The sequence below is a fragment of the Zingiber officinale genome, chromosome 8A (assembly GCF_018446385.1).
Source record: "Zingiber officinale cultivar Zhangliang chromosome 8A, Zo_v1.1, whole genome shotgun sequence".
Classification (NCBI taxonomy): Eukaryota; Viridiplantae; Streptophyta; class Magnoliopsida; order Zingiberales; family Zingiberaceae; genus Zingiber; species Zingiber officinale.
In genome coordinates, this window is record NC_056000.1 from 125,886,744 (window position 1) to 125,911,282 (window position 24,539).

Here is a 24,539-nt window from a genome sequence, read left to right on the forward strand (position 1 = left end):
GAGAGAGATTTCTTACCTAAAGGTTGAAATTAGACTCGACCATGAGTCGGGTCTAAACCCCAGACTCGTAACCGAGTAAATGGGCCGATTACCCGTTGACCCGTTACACAGGCCTGAACCAAAATTGGCCCGACTCAAGCTGGGCTGGTTTAGATTCAAGCTTAAAAATAACCATTGAACAAGTGATTCAACGATATTTTTTTTAATTTATTTTTAATGTTAAAAAGACTGTGAATGCAAGGAGAACTCTTCGTCAGTGACTTCGGCTAGCTCTGGCGGCTTTGCTGAGATGCAAGGATAGCAAGGAAAGGAAAAGGTGGTTGTGGTTGGCTTGAAAAACAAAAAAGAAATGAAAGGATGAACTGTAGCTCTTGAGAAGAGAAGAAGGGAAGTTGTCGGAGAAAAGAAAGAGAAGAAGGGATGGGGAAGAAGAAAGAAGAAGATAGGAAGAGGTTTTGCTGTGGTTGGAGGAGAAAAGAAGAGAAGAAGAGATAGGGAGAAGAAAAGGAAGAAGGAAGAAATACGGAGGCCTCAAGGCGCGTGGAAAGAAAAGGAAATCAGGCGTGGGAGAGAAAAGACGAGAAAAGAAAACTTCATTCAAAAACGTTATATTTTATTTTAAATAGATGGATTTTAAAACTTTATTCTTATCTTAATTTGACTAATTCAAATTCAAAATGATCCCAATTTAAATTCATGTGATCCTTACCTCCGAAACTATCTAGTGGATTTAATTTAAACTCAATCCAACTTTAATTCAACACATTCGTTTTGTATTCAACGATTTAATTCATTTATTTTTATCTATTCAAAATTTTAGTAAAAATTTAAATTAATTTTTTAAATATTTTTTAAAAAAATAAAATACAAATAATAATTTTGAATCGTCGTGAACCCTAAACCGTAACCGTCTTGGACGGTTAAGGTTAAGGGTCGACGTTTCTTGAACCGTCAAATCAAGTTCTGAACCGTGATCCAGTCTAGTTCAAATAGAGGAGAGCGTTAGGTGTTCTTTGTGATCGTAAAATACCGCTAAGACTTAAAGGAAAATTTTATAAAACCATGGTTAAACTTACTATGTTATATAGAGCTGATTATTAGGCTATACTCAAGTACATTAGCAAAAGATAAGAGTTATAAATATAAGAATGTTAAGATGGATGTACGGACACATAAGGATGGATAGGATAAAAAATGAAAATATTAGAGAGAAAGTTGAAGTTACACCTATTGAGGAAAAACATTAGGAGGTACATTTAAAATAATATGGACATGTACTTAGACAGCCAATAAATACTCCAATTAGGTAATGTACAACTTTGACAAATGTGCACATCAAACGAGGAAGTAAAAAAAAAACTGGATTAGTAATAATAAAATAAGATAGAATTTATTTAAATATATATAATGATATTGTAGGGGTTAGAGCCCAATGGCATTGAAGAATCCATATAGTCAACCCTACTTAGTGGGATAAGGCTTGGTTGTTATTATAGTAGACATGGTAAGACAATTGTTAAGATGGTAGATGACAAGTTACCTGAGAGCTTTAAGTAGGAGGAGGGTTGCGTTAGGTTGCCAGCCCAAGCCCGGATAAAAGGAGGGGTGGTTAGGTTGCCAGCCAGCGTTAAAATTATGACAAATATTCAATGAATGGATTCATTAAACTATTATGCTAATGTTATGTTGTTCCCCGGAAGGAACGCGCTGCAGGGTCTGATTGTAACGTCTCGGCAAGGACCGCTACATCTCCATGAGAACTTCGGTGTAGTGTTAAATAGGCAAGAGTTCTCACACCATAGTTGGATAAGAACAAATATGATAGGAAAACTAATAATCTAAAATTTAGAACATGGAACATAGGAACTCTCACTAGTAAATCAATGGAGATAGTAGATATGATGATTATGAGAAAAATTAGTATTTTGTGTGTACAAGATACAAAATGGGTAGGTGAGAAGGCAAAGATTATAGAGAACTCAAGTTTTAAGTTATGGTATACTGGAAAGAGTAAAGCAAGAAATGGAGTGGATATTATTGTAGATAGTTTGTTAAAGGATGAAGTTACAGGAGTAATTAGAAAAGAGAATAGAATTATAGCCCTTAAGATAATAGTGACGAAAGAAACTATGAATATAATTAGCATATATGCACCACAAGTAGGACCAGATGAAGCTACCAAATCAAGGTTTTGGGATGGCTTAGATGAAATATTACAAAATATTCCACCAAATGAAATGATTTTAATAGGAGGTGATATAAATGGGCATGTCAAAGTGAAAAATGAGGAATATGAGAAGGTACATGGGAGTTATGAGTTTGGAACGAGAAATGAGGAAGGAAAAACTATATTAGATTTTACGATAGCATATGACCTTATATTAGCTAATACATTTTTTAAGAAAAGAGAAGAACACTTAGTCACATTCAAAAGTGAGAATAATAAATCGCAAATTGACTTTCTTATGGTTAGGAAGAAGGATAGAAAGATTTGTAAAGATTGCAAAATTATCCCTGGAGCAAGCTTAACTACCCAACATAGATTAGTAGTATTGGATATACGCCTCAAACATAGTATCAATAGAAAGAAAATATATACGATTCCTAGAATTAAGTAGTGGAAGTTAAAGGATGGGAAACAAAATATATTTAAGGAGAAGGTAGAAGTACAAGCATTAGGTGAAATATACGATAACTCTAATACAACATGGGATACGATGGTATCAACGTTGAAAATAGTAGCTAAGAGTGTACTCGGTGAGTCAAAGGGGCATGCACCACTAAGTAAGGAATCTTGGTGGTGGAATGAGAAAGTACAAGAGAAAGTGAAGGAAAAACGAATAGCTTATAAGGAATTATATATTTGTAAGAACGAGGAAAATTTAAAAAAATATACAATAGTCAAGAAAGAAGCTAAGAAAGTAGTGAGTGAAGCAAAAAATGAAACATTTGAACGATTATATCAAAAATTGGATAAAAAAAAGGGGAAAGAGATATTTATAGAATAGCTAAAGTGAGAGAAAAGAAAATAAGAGATCTTAGCCAAATATAATGTATTAAAGATGAATGTAATAAGGTATTAGTAAACGATGAAGAAATAAAAGAGCGGTGGAAGAGGTATTTTCATCAACTTTTTAATGAAAGTTTAGGTGACCAACTTAACTTAAGTAATTTAAGTAGGTCAAATGAACATAGAAATTTTAATTTTTATCGAACTTCAGAAGTAAAACAAATTTTAAATGAGATGCGAAAAACTGTTGGACCAGATGATATTCCGATAGAGGTATAGAAGTGCCTAGGGAAACAAGATATTGAATGACTTACAAAATTATTTAACATGATATTGAAAACGAAAAAAATATTTGATCAATGGAGGATAAGTACTCTAATTCCCTTATATAAGAACAAGGGAGTTGTATAAAATTGAGTAAACTATAGAGGTATTAAACTAATGAGTCACACTATGAAATTTTGGAAAAAAGTAATAGAAAAAACATTAAGGAAGGAGACCATGTGACCGAAAATCAATTTGGGTTCATGCCTGGAAGGTCGACAATAGAAGCTATACATTTTCTTAGATAATTAATTGAAAAATATCATGAGCAAAAACAAGATCTACACATGATATTCATTGACTTAGAAAAAACTTATGATAGAGTCCCAAGAGAAATTATATAGAGAATTCTAGAAAAGAGAGATGTTAGCGTAACATATATTAAACTAATTAAGGATATGTACGAGAATGTAACGACCAAAGTAAAGACTTCAGGCGGAGTAACTGAAGCATTTCCAATAAAGATAGGGTTACATCAAGGATCAACTCTAAGTCCCCATCTTTTTACACTAATTATGGACGAACTCACTACACACATTCGAGACACAGTACCGTGATACATATTGTTTGCAGATAATATTATTTTGGTAGATGAAATACGTGAAAAAAAGTAAATGTTAAACTAGAATTTTGGCGGGAAACACAAGAAGGGAAAATGTTTTAAGCTTAGTAGATAGTAGATTAAAGACAAAATATATCGAATTTAAGTTTAGCAATATTAGAAGTAATAAGACAAATGTTAAGATAGGAGAGGACAAGTTACCCGAAATCGAGAGATTTAAATATTTAGGATCATTTTTGCAAACGATGGAGAGATTGAGAGAGATGTCTTACCTAGAATACAAGCGGGATGGTTGAAATGGAGGGGAGCGTCGAGTGTTTTATGTGACCGTAAAGTATCTCTTAAACTTAAAGATAAGTTCTATAAAACCGCAGTAAGATCTGCTATGTTATATGGAGTTGAATGTTGGGTTATGACTCGAGCGCATGAGTAGAAGATGAGAGTTGCAGAGATGAGGATGTTAAGGTGGATGTGTGGATATACGAGGATGGACAAAATAAGAAATGAGAGCATCAGATAAAAAGTCAGAGTTGCATCGAGGAAAAATTTCGAAAGACATATTTAAGATGGTACGAACAAGTACATAGACGACCAATAAATGCTCGAGTTAGACGATGTGAAACTATGATAAACATGCATATTAAACGAGGAAGAGGAAGACCAAAAATGACTTGGTTAGCAACAATAACAAAAGATAAAATTTATTTAAATATAAATGATGATATAGTAGGAGATAGAGCTCAATGACATAAAAATATTCATACAGCCGACCCCACCTAATGGGAAAAGGATTTGTTGTTGTTGTAATTAGGGGTGTCAATTCGGGTGGGTCGGGTCGGATTGGGTTGGGTTGAGTTTTTTTTTTTTTTTAACCCAACCCGAACCCGAGTTCAACCCAAAACACCTCAACCCGAACCCGACCAACCCGATCAACCCGAACCCGACCCATATAACCCAAAAATCCGATTCAAAATGACTTTTTTAGGTTATTTTCCCTATAATTCTTCACTTTTATCTCAATACTCCATCATTATCATACAAACATGATATTAATATACATAAAAACATCTAAATTTTTAAAATAAAATTTGATTTAACCCCAAAAAAAAAACCCACAAAACCCTATATTTAAGTCAACCCGGGTCAACCCGGGCCAACTCGAACCCAACCCGAAACTTTTTTACTCTCCAACCCGAACCCGATTTTTTTCGGGTCGACTCGGGTTGGGTCGTCGGGTCGGGTTCATTTTTGACACCCCTAGTTGTAATAAAGGGTTTATAGAGATGTTTTACACATGATACACACAGGATGGCTGAAATGGATAAGGGTGTCAAGTGTTCTTTATGATAAAGGAAGTTTTAAAAACAACAATTAGACCTAATATATTATATAAAGTTGAATGTTAGGCTATGAATCAAGCATACAAGTAGGAGATGAGAATTGTAGAGACGAGAATATTAAGATGAATGTGTAGATATATGAGAATAAACAAAATAAAAAATGAGAATGTTAAGAGATAAAGTTGGACTTGCGCATATTGAGGGAAAATTCTAAGAGATGCGTTTAAGATGGTATGAACATGTACTTAGGTCACCAATAAATATCCTAATTATATGATGTGGGACCATACAAATACACACATTAATCAAGCAAGAGGAGACCAAAGAAGACTTGATTAACAACAATAAAATAAAATAAAAAATTATTTAAATATAGATGATAATATAGTAGAAGATTAGCCTAACGGAGTAAGAGGATCCATATAGCCGACCCACTTAGATAAAGGGTTGGTTGTTGTTGTATTATTAGTGCACATAATTAAATAGTCATAATTATAACTTTATTGTGAAGGCATCAAGTCCAAGAACTTGCATTTATAATGAAGATTGATTTTATTGTAAAGGCATCAAGTCTGAGACCTTGTATTTATAATGGTCATGAAGATTAATCTTCGATTTCAACATCTTTAAATATATTTTGATAATTTTAAGCATTGATTATGTTATCTTTATTTAGAAATTTCAAATTATTCATGGATTAATGTAATTTTTGTGTTTTGAGAATATATAAAAGTTTTGTCTAAATTTTCTATTGTATAAAAAATTCTGCAAAAAGGTGAAATCCGTCACCCTAGCAGCCCCTCACGACTACCCCACACCATTGGAAGAGAGTAAATCAGGAAACCGAAGCTAGTTATCACATGGGAGGGTAACTCCACGATGTTTGCCGGGATTCGACCCTTCCTCAATTTTACAAATCTGCTATGTGATAAAGAGGATGGTGACTTTCATTTATTGATATATATATGATAATTGTTGGATGAATAAGTGTTTATAAGTTTTTCAACACTGAACAATTTAGATGAAAACAAAATATATTTCTCTTTTTTAAAAATGATATCACTTATTCGAATTAAAATTTATACCAATAATCAAGATATATCTAGTAAGGTTACTAATATCAAAATAAGTGTTATGTATTTTAAATAATATTTTAATAAAATAAATTTAAAATAGTATAAATAAATAATAAACAATTTATTTTTTAACTTAATTAAATAAAATTTTATTTAAATAAATCATTGTGTTGAACCTTAGTTGTTTGTTGCCATTCGAATTAAAGCAAAGAGAACACAAAGAGGAAGATAAGCTCAACACAATCTCGTTAAACTTTAATTTTTGTTCCACATGTAATACTATTTCTCTCAATCTCTATTAGCATCGCAAAAATTAGAACACAAAAAATCTTTTAAAAACTAATTTTTATCTTATTTAAAAAATTTTACATTTTAAATTATTTTAAAATATATATATAAAGAATTAATTAAGTTAAATTAAATTAATATTTTAAAAATTAAAGTTGAGTAAAAGTCGAATTACGATTATGTGGAGTCCACCAAGTAGTATAACGATTAGAATAGATTTATTGGATTTAATTTAAATTCATTTTGGTTGAATCAAATATATATATATATATATATATATATATATATATATATATATATATATATATACATATATATATAGAATAATTTGGGTAATATATTTTATATGGTTAGGAATTATATTATATCTAACTCTCTTTTTTGTCTCTCTCCCAACAATCTGTCTCCACTGCATTCACTCTGTCAGATATTTTTTTTCCCTTATGTTGTGCTTACCCTCATGGATGGATAAAGGAAGGAAAGGAATCAATGGTAGGAAAAAAAATTTCTTAGTGGAAATGAAAAAGATGGAAACGAGGGGGGAAAAGATGAAATAAATGAAAAGAAATAATAAAAAAGAGTAGGGCAAGCTTGGGGAGGAGCGGCCGGTTACACTGACAGCGTCACTGGTTGTGGTGAGGCTTCCACAAGAGGCATCATGACCAAGTGAGGCTACTACAAGAGGTCTCGTGGTCAAACCACGATCTCGCGAAAACCTCGCAACTAGGTAAGGCAACCCAACCTTATGAAGAGTTTGCAGATGGGTTGTGTGGGATCGCAGAGCTTTAGCGAGAGGAAGGTTTTCCTCCTAGTGTTGGTGCTGAAGAGATTCGGTGATGGACAAAATGATAAATTCTACCCATGCCACAGGCATGGCTCAGCGCCTTGATCCCTACTTCAAGGTAAGTCCAGGGTGTTATTGATATCTTTGAACTTGTTAAAACTTGATTGGCTAATCACTTATCCTAAAAACTCGAACAATTAAGGCACTAATCAATAAATTTCTATTCTTAATCTTCCCCTTTAGCCGACCCCACCTAGTGGGATAAGGTTTGGTTGTTTTTGGTTATTGTAATCTTCCCCTTTCATTGTGAGTGAACATACCCAAATAGCACAGGAATAGACAACATTAAATTATTGATAAGTAAAATTTAAACTTAGGGCATTATGCTATGACTCTGTTAAAATTGATTGGAAAAAGAGATAGCCCAAAGGTGTAAGCAGTTAGGAGCCAATCATTAAATTTTTTATAATAAAACATGTCAAGCACACTCCATACCATCATGCCTTATTCCCCATGGATGACACTGCCCAGATTTACTCTTTGCAATTCCTCTAGTTGATATGCCAAAAAATTTGAGGAATCATACTTAAATGAAAAGGCTAGAGTCCATTATACTGATTTGAAGGCAAGCAAGAAATATATACAAACTAATAATCAATTGACATATAGAGTAATCCATTTGTACCCCCCAACTCCTTGGAGCATCGCCTCAAATACTGACCTCATCCAGAAGTCCTTCATATGTTAGCTGAAAGCACATAGGTGTCACCAAATCAACCTGCAATAAATGTGAAAATAGAGAAATTACAAAAAAAATCTTTGTAGTAGCAAAGCTTTATACAAGCAATTCATAATCAGAAAATGCATGTTAAACTTTTGGGTTTTAAACAGTAGTAATGCTCACAAAAGAAGAAAAAAAGTAAAGATGAAATGGAATAATATAAAAGTAAATAAGCCAAGTAGTATGCGTGTTCAGTAACAAAAGTTAGTAAAGGGTGTTTCATATTAACTATATGCAAGGTTCAAAAACTCAAGCTTTCCATTTATGGTGCCAGTGGCAAATTGTTGGTGGTAGGAGGAAGGAGAAAAATAAGAAAAAGATAAATAATATCATTATCTTTTCGACATGCCAAGATAAAGGGGTATTGAGCGTTGGCCTAACATGATACTTTTCAACATGATTGACACCTAAACCCTGAACACATTAAATGTACCTAGTAACTAGTATCGAATTTCAATAACTTATCATGACAATATACTTCAACCATACCACCCAGCATAGTGCAAGATTTCAAACCATGACTATATATAACAAGGCTTCCATACACCTAAATGCAAGTTTGGTACATAAGTAAATGAATGCACCATAGAGCAAAAGAACAAATATTAGCATACAATATCTGATTAAAATTCCTTGTACATTAACTACATGGAGCAAGTCAAGTCCTTACAACAACAACCAAGTCTTATCCCACTAGGTGGGGTCGGCTATATGAATCATTTTACGCCATTGAACTCTATCTCCTATCATATCATCATCTATACTTAAATAAATTTTATCTTTTATTGTTGCCAACCAAGTTTCTTTTTTGTCTATCCCTTCCTCGTTTGATATGTGTGTTTGTCATAGTTTCACATCACCAACTGGGCATTTATTAGTCGTCTAAGTACATGTTCGTACCATCTTAAACATGTCTCTAGGAGTAGGTCAAGTCCTTAAAAAAATAATTTATTACATCTTCTTTGTTTGATTATTTTTAATTAAACTACAACTATATAGCAGCTGAAAATTATTACCAAGCAAGGAAACTGCGAATATTGAGTACAACTCCAAATAATTTTATCATCCAAACAAGTTTTTCCCAATCAGCCAAATTTCTAAACGATGCCATGATATAAAAAAAAATTATCAACATTTTATTGCCTGCTTCAGTAACCAAACAAACTGCACCAGGCATGCTATCAACATTCAGATTTGTGAACAATGTCTATAATAGAGTCAATAGAGAATCAGAAAATGTACTATGAGAAAGGAAGTACCTCTCTATCAAGTAAAATGAGTGTATTTATCTCAGGAATTCCCAGCTGGAGCCCCAGAAGAAAGTGATTAAAGTTATAGAACAATTAAAGAGTTTACTTTGGAAAAGAGATGTTAAATACATTACATCTGTTGAGCTGACTGGCTCTTCAACTTGTAAGCTATTCAAAATTTCAGCAACCTTTGTTGATGCCTTTCCTTTGGCCCTCACATTCGGAATAAATCCAAAGGAAAACTGAAAGATTTGCACAAATTTGATACAATAAGATGGAGAAAAACGAATTTAATATCAGCTGGTATAAATACATAACAAAGAATGAGACAAAGACACAATTCAGGCGCCACAGTACGAACTAATTAGAGAATGTCATAATCACAAAAACAAAAACTAATGCTACAGATAATGCATCTTTTTAATGTGTAACAACTCAAAAACCAATATAGTGTAGAAAAATCAAAAGAAATTGCTAGTTTCTTCAAATACAGCCATTATGTATAGAGCTATAGATATAAAACACAAAAATGATACAAAAATACAGCCATGATCTAAAACACAGTGGAACAGAATACTCTTGCAAAAATGATTGAAAAAAGAAAACCAAAAACAGGAATATCAATTTTTTAATTATCTAGATAAATACTAGATCAATTAAGTACAAACCAACTATAAACTAAGGTTAGAAGAAAGAAACACCTCTCACCCCTTGACCTCCTTTTTATAATTACAATGAGAATTAATAAATAAAGAAAGAAAAACTATTATACTTAAATAAATTATTCTATCAAATCACTCTAATTGATTATATCCTATTTACACCCAGTATTGGCTCTATACAGGGAAAGATAAAATATTTAATTATTTCCTATATTTCCCCTCAAACTTGGCTGTAAATATTGATGAGACCAAGCTTAACTTTATGAGCTTGTTCAAATAATCTTTTATAAGAAGATCAGCTAGTTGATGAGATGTAGAAATATACTCATCAATATTGATAATGTCTTCATCCACCTTTTCTCTAATAAAATGCTACATGTTTAGTCCAGTCATGACAAACAGGGTTGTGAGCTATACTGATCGCTAACTTATTATCACAATGGAGTAGCATAGTATCTTCAAACTGAATTTTTAGGTCTTTCATCATTCTTTTGATCCAGATGAGTTCACAAATTCCTTGAGTTAGAGCATTACTACTTCTTGCAATCACAGATTGTTTTTTGCTATGCTAAGTCATTAAATTCCCCCATACTATGCATAAGTGTATGCATATACTCTTTTATCCTCAGTCTTTGCAAAGAATAAGCCCTTCCCAGGAGTTTGTTTCAGATATCTCAAAATTTTTGTATACTGCATTCAGATACCTTGACATGATGAGTGCATATAATGGTTTACTAGGCTAACCACAAAAGCTATACTGATGGCCGGCTTATTATTACAATAGAGTAGCATATTATCTTCAAACTGAGTTTTTAGGTCTTTCATCACTCTTTTGATCTAGATAAAAAAAAAAGACAGCTCGGTGCACGAAGCTCCCACCATGCGGGGTCCGGGGAAAGATCCATTGTACGTAGCCTTACCTTGCTTTTTGCAAGAGGTTGTTTCCAGGATTCAAACCCGTGACCTTTAGGTCACAAAACAACAACTTTACCGTTGCGCCAAGGCTCCCCTACAAAAATTCTATGAGTCATAGCTCCGTATTCTGTTTCACTACTTCTTGCAACCACAGTTGTTTTTTGCTATGCCACATCATTAAATTCCCCCATACTATCATGTAATGCCTAGAAGTTGACTTTCTATCATCAATTGATCATGCCCAATCTGCATAAGTGTATGCACATACTCTTCTATCCTCCGTCTTTGCAAAGAATAAGCCCTTCAGAGGAGTTTGTTTTAGGTATCTCAAAATTTTGTATATTGCATTCAAATGACTTTGACATGATGTGTGCATATATTGACTTACTAGGCTAATTGCAAAAGCAATATCTGAGTGTGTATATGACAGATAGATGAGTTTTCCAATAAGATGTTGATAATTGCCTTTGTCAAGCAATTGTCCTTCAAACAATTTCCCCTTATTCCCCAGTTCAATTGGCGTGTTACTTAGCTTGATCTAAATCTAAAGTGTATTTCTTTTGAGTGACTGAAATACCCTTTTTGTTTCAAGCAATCTCCCTTCAGTGTTCCAATATCTTTGAATTCAAATTATCGAGCCATCATTTTCTTAATTTCTTCCAATTCTTTATTATCATTCCCAATCATGAGAATAGTGATCTTTCCTTCATCTGAGTGTTCCACAAATAGTGCATGATCTGTTTGTCCTTGAAAATATCCAAAGTTTTTTATCACTTTGGAGAATCGATCAAAACAGGTACAAGGTGACTATTTTAACCCATAGGGAGATTTATTGTCTTGCATACCATCTTACCACCCAAATTTTCTTCAAATCCTAGATGTTAATCCATATAAACCTCCTCTTTAAGCTCTCCATTAAAAAAGTCATTTTTTTATATCAAGTTGATGTAGTGGTCAATCTCGATTAGCAGTCGATGATAGAAGAATTCTAATAGTATTAAGTTTGGCAACAACAACAAAATTCTCAATGTAATCAATCCATAGGTTGGAGTAAAGTCTTTGCCCACCAGATGAGCCTTGTGCCTTTTAATTGAACCATTAGCTTGTACTTAATCGTGAAAACCCATTTGCAATCAACGACACCTTTCCCTTTGGAAATTCCACCAAATTCCAGTATTATTTTGTTTGAGAGTATGCATTTCTTCAAGAACAATAATATTCCATTCGGGAATAGTTAATGCCTCCATGATAGATCTGGGAATCAATTCACTAGACAACTTTGAAATGAAAGCACTAAATGTGGAGGATCCACTGTATGCAGCCTTTCCTGCTTTTTGCAAGAGGTTGTTTCTAGGATTCGAACTCGTGACCTTTTGGTCACAAAGCAACAACTTTATCGTTGTGTCAAGGCTCTCCTTCAGTGAAAACACTAAATGTGGAGGATAAATTAGAATAGGAGATGAAGTTTGAAATGGGATATTTAGTACAGGATTGGACACCTTTTTGACCGCAATTGGTATATCAAGATCAAGAAACTAGAGAGACGATTGATGAGATACGTAGCTATAAGGATTGCATCCCCATAAATATTTTGAAACATGCATGATGAACATTAAGGCACGGGTTACTTCCAATAAATGACGATTTTTACATTCAAAAACTACATGTTGTTGTGGAGTATCGTCACATGATCTTCGATGAATAATTCTATTTTCCAATAAATAGTCACGTAAAATGACATTGAAATATTCTTTGTCATTATCGATTCTAAGAATTTGGATATTTGTTTGAAATTGGGTCCAAATCATTTTGTGGAAGGCTCATTAAGAAGATAAACCCAAGTAACCCGTGGATGATCATCAATAATTGAAATAAACCATCTTTTCCCGTGAGGTGTGAATTTGTGAGGGGCCCCAAATATCACTATGAATTAATGAAAATGCGTTAGATGGTTTATATTGTTTGGGACAGAAATAGATGCGGGTATGCTTACCTAGTTGACACACTTCACAATGGAAAGACAAAGGATCTTAAATAGTAAATAAAGATGGAAACAAACGCTTCAAATAACTAAAATTAAAATGGCCAAGACGATAGTGCCAAGACACTATTTCCTTATCACTAGAATCAGAATTAAAAGCAACATGAGACACTAAGGACGAATTTAGAAAAACAATGATTAGGACTTTGCTGACATAAATAAGATTACATTTTAGAGCAAGTACATGAAAAAACACATTTAAGAATAAAATGCTGACATAACCAAATATTGCCTATGCCAACAACTATAGTTAATGATCCATCAGCAATCCTAATAGTGGTTTGACGAGAACAGGGACAATAGGAGCAAAAAAAAGACTCGAGTCACATGTCATATGGTCAGAGGCCCGGAGTCAATGATTCAAGGGGTTGTTGAATGATTAACAAAAGGATGAATTAAGTTTACCAAATTGAGTCATGGAGCAGGAGCCAAGATTAGAGTTGGAAGAAGCATTGAAGGTTTTGGTTGAGGAGTTTACAATATTGTTCAATCTGTTCTTTGGTGAAGGGAGTAGAAACACCGGAGATTGCATGTCTTTCTTGGCTCGATTGAGTATGATATCCATCATTCTTTTTTGTGATTGCCAATTTGTTGGCTTACCATATATTTCCCAACATTTATCCTTGGTGTGGCCTGGTCGATTGTAGTGTTCACACCAAGGACGTTTATTTTGACGTTGACTTGGTACGGGATTTTGGTGGAAATCAATGCTGAAACCTCTGTAATGGATTGTGGTGTAATAATCTCATCAATATCATTACATTATGATGAACTTCTTCCCATCACAATACGACCATGTCCCTCATCCAAATTTTGATTAAGACTAGCCAAAAAATCCAACGCACTCTCCTTTCCAATATTGCAGCGAATTTTAATACTACAATCAACGCACATTGAAATCTTCTTCAAAAAATATATCAAGTTCAAAAATCTTAAATGTCATAGAAGTATTGTGCCTAAGAATATGAACCTTATTTCAATTCTTTCAGCTTCGATCATAGTTCAAAAATATGGGAAGTATTGCCTAGATCGGAATACATCTTCTGAGTTGTGTGTCACACCTCCTTGGTCGTCTTGAATCAGAGATAACGATGTCCAATATTGGGTACCATGGAGTTAATCAGCAAGACAAGCACGATTGAATTCTCGACCAACGATGCATCACTTCATGTGGGCCGAAAAGAATCGCCCTTAAGATAACCCAACTTCACTCTACCATGGATAACTATCTTCACTGAACGGGTTCATTGCAAATAATTATGGTCATTCAGCTTATGGGTCATAATTTGCAAGGATAAGGCAGATAACGAAGGCCAATGTTGGGTTCCATGGAATTAATTAGCCAGACAAGCACGATTGAATTCTCAGCTAGCGTATGATGCATCGCTTGACGTGGGCCAAGAAGAATCGGCCTTAAGATAACCCAACTTCCCTCTACCGCGGATAACTATCTTCATGGACTAGGCTCATTGCAAATAATTATGGTCGTTTAGCTTATGGACCGTAATTTGCAAGGATGAGACATCACTTCCGAAAAGAGAAGGGACGGCGACAAAAGTTTTTCCAATTGTGGACTGAGTGGAAGAATAGGTGGTCATCCTTGTTGTCTCTCATGCCATATAAACTAAGGTTAGAAGAAAGAAAAATCTCTCACCCCTTCATTAATGAATCAAGATCTCCTTTTCATAATTACAATGAGAATTAATAAATAAAGAAGGAATAAATAAATAAAGAAGGAATAAATAAATAAAGAAAGAAAGAAAAACTATTCTACCTAAATAAATTATTCTATCAAAACACTCTAATTGATTATCCTATTCACACCCATGATTGGCTTGGCTCTATACAAGGAAAGATAAAAATTTGATTATTTCCTACACCAACAATGTCTTATGAGACCAATTTGCAGCAGAGTCTAAGGTTGTGCACATTTATCTCAACCATCTTTATTGAGGATATGCAACACAAAGAGGACAAGATGTGTTTAGATGTTTATACCCTTGACAAATTGTGAGTATAGTACCACGAATAATTTAAATTTCCTTTTTGCATGACCATCACATATCAATTACCAAAAGTATAACACAGACTTTCAAGAAGTAGAGTGTCATTGATGAAGTAACAAGAAATTTCCAGAAATTCAATCTAATCAGGCATGAGATACTCCATTTTACACTGATTTATAGGAGAAACAAGGATAAAGGAATTTGAATTGATAAATAACTAAATATAGAAGCAAAGAAATGATTGGCAAAATCAAATTTATGTAAATAAAACTTTAAAATATAATAAATGAAAATTCCCAAATGAACAAAGGGAGCACATTCTTCCTCATGAATTTACCTTGTAAAATCCCATCAAATATCCATCACAAAGTATATATAGATTAAATTTGGTTAAATTTAACATCATTGCAACTACTTTTTCATATAATTAAGCTGCAATGATTTTGTACTAATCATCAGCACCTCACAAATCACAAGAAGCATACCTCCAATTTATGAATAGCTTTAGCAATATGCCAAAGTGAACTTGTGTCACCATCAACACAGCATTCCTACAATATCCATCAAATATATGAAATGATCTTAAAGTGTTTAGCATGATTCATTCTACTGTGCATTTGGCTATATACCTTGTATGAAAGGTCAAGCTCAAAAGATATAACATCCTCATCTAGTGGCAACATGTACAAAGGGTATTCTCCAATGGTCAATAGATCGTGAATCTTTTGGTCTTCAAAGATCTGCAAAGGCATAAAGTAGAACATTTAACGGAAAGTATTCTCAATGAAAAAACATGTGCAATTATATTCTTTATCATAGTATTAAAATATAAAAGGCAACTACCAGTAAAATAGAAGCGTGAAAGATGGTGCTGGAAAAGAGAAATATGAGATTAAACAATATATAGAAAAAATGATAAAGCAGTTAGGCAAGAGGATTTCTACAAAAAAAAAATGGTAAAAATAAGTGAGTAAAAAATTTAAAAAATAAATGTGACTAATGTTATTTGACAAAGGTTAACATGTTAAACAAATTTGAAAACAAATGCAAATGATCACAAATAGTAATTACAAGAAAGTCATGCTCCCCAAAATTTAGTTACATTGTTTATTATAAAAACAATTAAAAAAACAAATGTGACTTATGTTATTTGACAAAGGTTAACATGTTAAATGAATGTAAAAAAAATGCAAATGACCAAAAAAGAATAATTACAAGAAAATCTTGCTCCCAAAAATTTAGTTACATTGTTTATTTACAAGCAATTAAAAAACAAATGTGACTTATGTTATTTGACAAAGGTTAACATGTTAAATGAATGTAAAAAAAATGCAAATGACCAAAAAAGAATAATTACAAGAAAATCTTGCTCCCAAAAATTTAGTTACATTGTTTATTATACACAAAATTAAAAAAATAAATGTGACTAATGTTGTTTGACAAAAGTTAACATGTTAAATGAATTTGAAAATTAATGCAAATGATCACAAATAGTAATTACAAGAGAGTCATGCTCCCCAAAATTTAGTTACATTGTTCATTATACAGGCAATTAAAAATAAATGTGACTAATGTTATTTGATAAAAGTTAACATGTAAATTGAATTTTTTAAAAAAAAAGATGAAAATGGTCAAAGATAGTAATTAATAGAAAGTCATGCTCCTCAAAATTTAGTTACATTGTTTATTATACAAGAAGTTAAAATAAATATGATTAAAGTTATTTGACAAAGGTTAACATGTTAAATGAATTTCAAAAAAAATATGCAAATGATAGAAAAAAATAGTAATTACAAGAAAGTCAAGCTCCTTAAATTTTAATTACATTGTTTATTATACAATTGGCGGTTGCACCATGGCTAGGAAATCCACCAGTTGATCAAACAATAGAACTATCATTGAAAACTGATTAGTTTTGACTAGATGCATCCTCGAGAAATTAACGAATGAAAGGGAAACAAATTAGGAACATTTTTGGATGTTGAGACAAGGAGCATAACGGGCATAACAATTGAAAAAGAAAACCACAACCTGCATCTAGATTGCAGCTAGATCTGATGGAGACCATTCTGCAAGCCTAATCCGGCAAATTGCCTGTTAGGTTTATGTGGATGGAATCTATCACAATTCTTGCACTGAGCTACCCTAATTATGCTACCAGTTATTTTGACAAAAAATAAAAAAGGTTGATGGATGTTGTCCATCAAAAAATAGGTAAAGAATAACACTCTATGACATGTTCTATTATCAGGAGGCACCATGACGCTTATTTTGGAATTTCATGGCTAAAGAGAGGAAGCATCAATATAGCTCATGCATGTTTCTCAGCTCTCAACAACAAGCATTATAGTGAAAAATGGAGGCTGGAATTTCCATCCAGCACCTTTAAGAGGGAAAAAATATGAAAATATCTTTACATAGATTTCAAAGGCGGACTAAGATCCATATAAATGATCCCAAATGGTTAGGACAAATATTCTTGTTGTGGTACTAGACTGCTACCAAATGAAAGGAAATGCACAAATATAGTATGTATCTTTTCAATAGACAAGATTGTTTATTAGGCACAAGGAAAATGAAAAAAAAAAAAAAAAAAAAAAGAGGAGAAACTATGATATTTAGAACAATGATAAGAACTCATCTCTTTAAGTTTAGTTGACTTATAAAAAGATTTTATGTTGATATGAAACTTTCATAGCAAAAATGTTCAGAAATTATCAGCAGGCTCCCTGCACGTATGCTTTGACCTTTGAACAGATGCATATATGTAGATGTGTATATACAATCTCATGCGTACTGCAATCATGAAAATAGGGGAAGTTACAAAATTTACCAAACAGTTCTATAATATCTGCCCATACTAGGTCCACGACAGTGAGAAACTTACAGTTTGTCAAAAATGTAAGAAAACTCACCTTTTCACTGACAACTGTGCGACGCGGAACAAAATAAAGAAAGTATTCTCTCTGAACTCCTTTGGATAGATCATTGTGAATGTTTGACGAAATCAGCTTCATCAAGTTGGTCTGGGATCGCACAAGATACAATATCTTGGTACATTCAGTTTGAACAGGCTCGGGAGAGAGATGCCGCAGCTCAACACCATTTTCCTGCTCGTACAAGAGAATGCTCCCACTACGTCAACAACACTACACTAAAAAGAAAAGGCGAGTTGCAGTGAAACAAAGTAGCATGAACACAAAGATACCTTGAGGAGCGACGTCTGGATCAAGAGAGAAAGCGATCCGCTGAGTTTTTGGTCGATGACGAGGCATTTATTACCTCGAATCTGAGAAAAATCGAGTGCTAAACGTCAAAACACGAGGATTGAAATATATATATATATATATATATATATATATATATATATTTGGGAATTGGTACAATTGAAATATGGAATCGCACGTTCTTAAGGATGTTAAGCAGCTCCTTCTGAGATTGTTCCCTGCCATAAACATCAGGTCGATCGATCAACAATCAACAAGAACATGAGAAATCCACAAAAACCATAAGCATCTACCTAAGGGAAGTGAGATTGAGTGGGGCGGTGTCGAGGTTGGGAATCTGCGCCATGCGAGATCAAACCGGAGGGCCTCCTCTCGGCTTCTGTCACCGTTGGACCTGTCTGTTCGCTGGCGAAAGGGAAGATGAGGGCCATGAGGCAGCGACGCTGGACGGCACAAAATGGGCCTAAAACGGCAAGGACATCGAAGCGTGGCCTGCCAGCCCATTGTCCAATATCAGATAGGAGGCCCGTGCCACCGCGGATGCCTCCGGAACTGGCGAGGCCCTACATGTTCGGCTCCGCGGCGGCGACACGCCTGTGGACAAGCGCTCCCAGTTCATCGAAATCATCGATGGATTGCCTACTGCGGAGGTGGACATTGCAGAGTATTACTTTACACCGTAATCGATGAATAATTATGAAAGAAAAAAATTTTAAAGTTAAAATTGTCCGGGGTCACCAAGAAAATTATTTAAATTATATTTTTTTTAGCCTGGAAAATTATTAAAATTGTCCGGGCTGTGATAATATACTCGAACGAACTTTGATTTTTTTTTAGTTTAATCAGAATAAAAAAAACTTATGATTTCTCATAATTTAAGATTTAGAGCAACTTAGCAAACCATAACTATTATAATTATGTGATAATTAGTTGAACTTTTAATAGTTTTATGGTAATTATAATTTCCTACCTACTACCATTTAAATGTTGAATTTTAAATTTTAAAAAAAACATAACTTTCTAATTAAATAATAAAACATATAATATATCAAATCGGAACGCATTTAACAATCTACCATTATTAATTAGAGGATGAAACCTATAATAATTAAATTTTGAATTTAAAAAATATTACTTAAATTTTGTTCGTAGTCTCTAAATAAGTTTAGTCTTAAAAAATTATAATATAACAGATAGAATCCTATAGTTAATAATGTGTTTTCATCCATATTTAATTAAAAAAAAATAGGATTAGTCTTATTAATTATCTATAGGATGATTGGTACGACCTCATAAAAGTTTTATATCAGTTATCAGGGTAAATCAGAAAGTCCACGCGACGGCTAATCTAGAAGCCTAGTATCCTTTGGTTACGCCTCTTATTTGGAAAAAAAATTTCTACAAATACGTTATAACTGAGGTTCGAACTGTAAAAACCTGAGTGACTATTTGAATATTTTACCACGGTACTATAACCCCCGGGCTATATTTAATCGAAAGATGAAACATCGGTAAAGTAGAGAAAAATCTCTAATCATAATCATAAATTTGCATGCAATCCCCAATCACAAAAAAACTTTATTTTCACTCCTTGTATGCAAAGTATTACTTGTTTCAACTCCCTCATGCAAATATTGTTACCTAAATTGCCCCTCAAATTTTTTAGTATAAAAGTCTAAAAACAAGTATATTTCTAATTAAATTCAATACTTTACATTAAAATTCAATACTTTATACTAGAATTGAGTATATTTTCTATCAAAATTAACCCTCATATTTTTCCGATACAAATAATCTAAAAATGAGTATAATTCCTATTAAATTAAGCACATTAAACGAATTGAGTATATTTTCTATTAAATCAAGCATGATTTTTTTTTATGCTTAATATAATTCCTTATAAATTCAACATCATTTACTATTTAAAGAAAATTTAGTATATTTTTCATCCAATTGAGTATAATTTAAAGAAAATTTAGTATATTTTTCATCCAATTGAGATGAAAAAAGAATCATACTTAATTTGATAGAAAATATACTAGATTCTAATTTAATGTATTGAATTTAAGAGGAATTAAATTGATTTTTAGACTTTTATATTTAAAAGTATCATGTCCAATTAGATAAATATATTTGACTGAGATTGAAAATAAAAATTTTTATGGATAGAGATTATAGGTAAAGATTTACTTGTCAGTAAGCACTGCAGGTAAAAAACATATGAAAGGACAGTTGTGTTATTGTACAGAGTTTGTCGTTTACGTATTAAATGAACCGGAAGTTGGGAATTGCGGGGAGGGAGGGGTGGTGGAACAGCCCGCGGTGGCGTCGCTGGTGGCGGATTGTACGGAGGGTGGTGTTCAGGTTCTCCATTAACGCGCCCCACAAGATATTTGTAAACCTTTCTGGTATATTCATGTTAAATTGAATTGATTTTTGTTTTAGAAATCCTTTTTCTTTTTCTTTTTGTTCTTTGATTGATTTTTAGTGGTTTTTGCTCTGATCCAATTTCTTGGAATTTCATATAAATTGAATTAGTTGAACAAATTTCAGTTTTTAGAATTTTAAAATGAGATAGAAATTTAGTCCAGTGAATGGAGCGGGCAGCTTGTGTGGTGCCCTAAACCATTGACCGCGGTTTCGTGGGTTCGAGACATCGCGGAGTCCATCCAGGTCGAGAGATGTCCGGCGGCGGAGAGGCGGCGGGGGTGCAAAATGTGGTGGTGATGCGGCACGGCGACCGGATCGACCACCTGGAGCCGCTCTGGGTAGCGCAGGCGCAGCGTCCTTGGGATCCGCCGCTAGCCGACGAGGGCCGAATCCGGGCGTGGACCGCAGGGAAGCGGCTTCGTGATTCCGGATTTCCGATCCATCGCGTCGTCGTCTCCCCCTTCCTTCGCTGCTTGCAGACAGCCGCCGAGGTCGTCCGCGCCCTCTGCTGCGTGGTCGACGACCACCAGCTCCTGCTCTCCATGGAGACGAGCCGCGATGCCATCCTCGATCCCTCTCGTGTCAAGGTACTTCCTTTTTTCCTTGCTCGTTTCAGATTATTCTGTCCAATATTGCTGCAAGTCACCAATCCTTTGCCCCTCAAATCGCTATCTGATAGTGAATTGATTCCTAACATCATCAGCCATCCACTGAATGGGGATCTAGAAAGAAAGGATTCAGGGGAAGAAACAAACCATTGTTAACATCCCAATCATCCTGAAATGCCAATTCCCTTGAGCCCCTTCCCCAAAATCTCTCTTCAGCACTAGTGTTTTCTCATTGATCTCCAATTCTTTCTTCAGCAAGATTTCTTGGAAACTCTAGCTCAACGACATTATTAGTCTCTAAGATTTCAAGAATTATTGAGTGCGACTGCTACAATTTCTTCTATGTATAAGTAGATGTTATAGGGGCTCTGTAATCTTTCCATTTTCACCATTTCTTGGTTCTATAAGTGGGAATTGATTCTTTTACGGAAAGCTCGACAAAAAGGAATATGCAAATTTGCACCTTTTTATAAATAAATGTGTATATTATTAGCCTCCTAAAAGGAACATTGTATCATAGAAATGTCTTAAGTCCTATACACATGAATCTATCTGTATTCTCCTATAGATACCCTTTCCTTTCATTCTTTCCCGCACAAAAATACACTGATTCTTAGTCATTCATGTCTAGTGACTTATGCAAGTCATGGCTAGGTGTCGGGCTTTAGTTTAAAGTCGGGGTATCACAGAATTCTCTCTTGAATATTCGGAACATCCTTCTGAATGTATGTCATCATACGGTGCGTCCTAGTGATAATAAAAGTCTTGTCCAAAACATGTGGTAGTCAATCTCCAGTAGGTAATCTCCATGCCGGGACGGTTCCACAAATTAGAAGAGAGGTGGCTAGGCTTTAGGTGTCGAAATGAACACATCAAGTTGATACCAAGTTGTAAGTTATAAATACCTGTGTCTGCGCCTCCGGGCAATGGTACACAGGCAGAGAGCCTTTTTAGTTTTTAAACATTTAAAGATTGAGTCCCAGCTTTGACGAATTAACAGATTAATTTCCTTTAATAGACGGTTGACCTAAGAATATAGAGTTGATGACGTTACGAGCACTTCTCGATTTGCCAATGGGAAACTTCCGTCGGACCGGGTCAGGATTAGTCGGCATAAACTAGATATTTAGTGTCAACTCACAAAAAAAAAAAAAATATCGGTGTTTGCATGTAGTGTGGTCGAATCCTCTGATCCTAATATCTCATCCCTAGTCTCCTTCTTGTAGTTGGATTTGTTGCTTGGATGAGTATAGTTATTGACCAACGTATTAGAGTTGACTCACTATTCCAAAGGCTAGTAGCCGTCCATGATTTACCTCCTCCATATTGGCCCTGGTACGGGTTGATGGGGGTGCTGGGGGTGAGCGTATTCGTCTTTTTGCCACCATGTTTATTGTACCATTGGTTCCCTCTGGATAGACTATGTTGCAAAAGGTTGGAACCGCCAACCCAGCGGCCCCCTCACCCCGGCCCCACAAGTATGAGAGGGAGTAAATCACGGTGAATACGGGCCCGGCTATGACATGGTGGTCTCAGGTGTTTAGCACGGACAGATATTGATGTTATCGCATTTGCTGCCGCAGACCCTCGACCTCTCGACCTATGTTGCAAGAATCCATGTCATAACCGGCTGATCCCGCCCGTGGGGGCTCCCTCTGGATAGACTAGTGCCTAGTGCATGGGGTGTTGCCACAATGAGGTCTGGGGGTCAAATCCTGGCTAGTAGCCAGGTTCCTGCCCTCCCCTATGCACTAGTCATTGTCCGGGATAGTAGCCCGGTGATTTACCTCCTCCATGTTGGCCTAGGGACGGGTTGACGGAGGCGCTGAGAGCGAGCAAATCGTCTTTTGCCACAATGTTTATTGTACCATTGGTCCCCCCGGGACGGTCTAGTGGCTAGCACATGAGGTGTTGCCACTATGAGGTCTGGAATTCGAATCTCGGCATAGTCGAGGTAAATGTCTCTCTTATATGTTAGTCACTATTCCAAAAACTAGTAGTCGTCCTTGATTTACCTTCTTTTGATCTTGAGATGGATTGACGGAGGCGCTAGGGGCGAGCGAATGATCTTTTGCCACCATGTTTATTATACCATTAACCATTGACTTTCCAAAAGGCCATTGACATTTATAGATGAGCTGTTTTGATCTGCTTGCCTGGTTCTCTGGCTGATTATTTGGTTTGGCCATTCTGCAGATTTCAATTGAGTATGGATTATGTGAGATGCTAAACACGACAGCACTAGGCCATAACATAGCTCCCGAAGATGAGAAATGGTTTCCCCATATCTCTGAGCTTGAAGCCTCATTACCAGCAGGAACAATCGATCATTCTGCAGAGAGTATCTATAAAGAGGTCTCTCTCTCCCGATTCAGTTTGATCATCGTTTACCACAATGTGTTTCTTCATCTGTTTTGTTTCCTTCAGCTGCCTCAATGGGAAGAATCAGTTGCCGGAGCCAGGAACAGATACGCAACCGTAATCCAGTCTCTGGCCGACAGATACCCCAACGAAAACTTGTTGTTAGTTTCACACGGTCGGTCAGCACATCTTTTTCGAATAATACTCTGATGATCTTTTCACCCTCAGGGGCCTCGTGAGATCTGATCTGTTGTCTGTCTTGCTCTTTCGCATGTCTGCAGGTGAGGCTGTTGGTACTGCGGTCGCCTCGTACGTGGAGAATACGATGGTTTATGAAGCTGAATACTGCGCTCGTTGCCATCTGCGAAGAAACACTTTGTCGAGCTTTGAGGTGCTCAACGAGAGTGGCCACATGGGTGTATTTTATAGCATTGCTCCCGATTTCTCATCTTGTTAGCTTAAATCGTTTTATTTGTTTGTATAACATTCCTTATTCTTCAATTGTTGGACAATTGATATTATAAAATCAGCCTCAGTTTTTTAGTATTTGCTGTATATCAACTATTATATTAAGGCTCCGTATGATTTGTGGATAAGATTAATGGTGTTAGAGATTATTGATGTGATAGAGAGTCTTTGGTAGGTGGGATATGAGAGAGCAGATCTCCTGGTCTGTAAATTGTGGATCAGAAGATGGTCCATTACATGAGGACCCTTGATTTGGATGGACCTCATTTTTAAATAGATGGGGTCCATCAATGGATCATCTCCTGATCCGTAATTTACGGACCAGAGAATTCCTACTGGGAATATGATTAATAGTATAGGGATTAATGGTGTGATAAATAATCATTGACTATCCCAAGGGATTATT

General features: G+C 34.9%; 2 protein-coding genes across 7 annotated transcripts in view; one reads left to right on the forward strand and one right to left on the reverse strand.

Moving 5' to 3' along the window:
- Positions 1-18,712, reverse strand: part of LOC122010151 (vacuolar protein-sorting-associated protein 33 homolog) — a 54,433-nt gene extending 35,721 nt beyond the window's left edge. The window contains exons 1-9 of the mRNA XM_042566579.1: positions 18,560-18,712; positions 18,445-18,484; positions 18,248-18,328; positions 17,955-18,149; positions 15,669-15,779; positions 15,525-15,590; positions 9,550-9,657; positions 9,425-9,469; positions 8,106-8,162 (exon numbers count right to left, since the gene is read on the reverse strand). Coding sequence (XP_042422513.1) covers positions 8,106-8,162; positions 9,425-9,469; positions 9,550-9,657; positions 15,525-15,590; positions 15,669-15,779; positions 17,955-18,149; positions 18,248-18,328; positions 18,445-18,484; positions 18,560-18,612 — 756 coding nt within the window. The 5' untranslated portion in view covers positions 18,613-18,712. The remainder of the gene's footprint in view (positions 1-8,105; positions 8,163-9,424; positions 9,470-9,549; positions 9,658-15,524; positions 15,591-15,668; positions 15,780-17,954; positions 18,150-18,247; positions 18,329-18,444; positions 18,485-18,559) is intronic.
- A 1,832-nt stretch (positions 18,713-20,544) lies between these two features.
- On the forward strand, positions 20,545-24,211 carry LOC122010153. Of its 6 annotated transcripts, none has more exons than XM_042566583.1 (5): positions 20,559-20,674; positions 20,858-21,283; positions 23,501-23,659; positions 23,732-23,840; positions 23,947-24,211. In XM_042566583.1, the coding sequence occupies exons 2-5, from the start codon at positions 20,948-20,950 to the stop codon at positions 24,120-24,122; spliced, it is 780 nt and encodes a 259-aa protein (XP_042422517.1). In that variant the 5' UTR covers positions 20,559-20,674; positions 20,858-20,947; the 3' UTR covers positions 24,123-24,211. The 6 variants fall into 6 exon arrangements, with proteins under 6 accessions (XP_042422515.1, XP_042422517.1, XP_042422518.1 ...); XM_042566584.1 differs by having other exon boundaries at positions 20,565-20,630; positions 20,853-21,283; XM_042566586.1 differs by having other exon boundaries at positions 20,567-20,630.
- The last annotated feature ends 328 nt before the right edge of the window (positions 24,212-24,539 follow it).

What these genes read in the sequence shown, in the direction of transcription:
- LOC122010153 (XM_042566581.1), top strand. Translation starts at nt 20,948, where the DNA reads ATGTCCGGCGGCGGAGAGGCGGCGGGGGTGCAAAATGTGGTGGTGATG. An exon ending in TCGATCCCTCTCGTGTCAAG is followed by an intron (nt 21,284 to 23,500) that starts GTACTTCCTTTT and finishes GCCATTCTGCAG; the next exon opens with ATTTCAATTGAGTATGGATT. An exon ending in CTTGTTGTTAGTTTCACACG is followed by an intron (nt 23,841 to 23,946) that starts GTCGGTCAGCAC and finishes GCATGTCTGCAG; the next exon opens with GTGAGGCTGTTGGTACTGCG.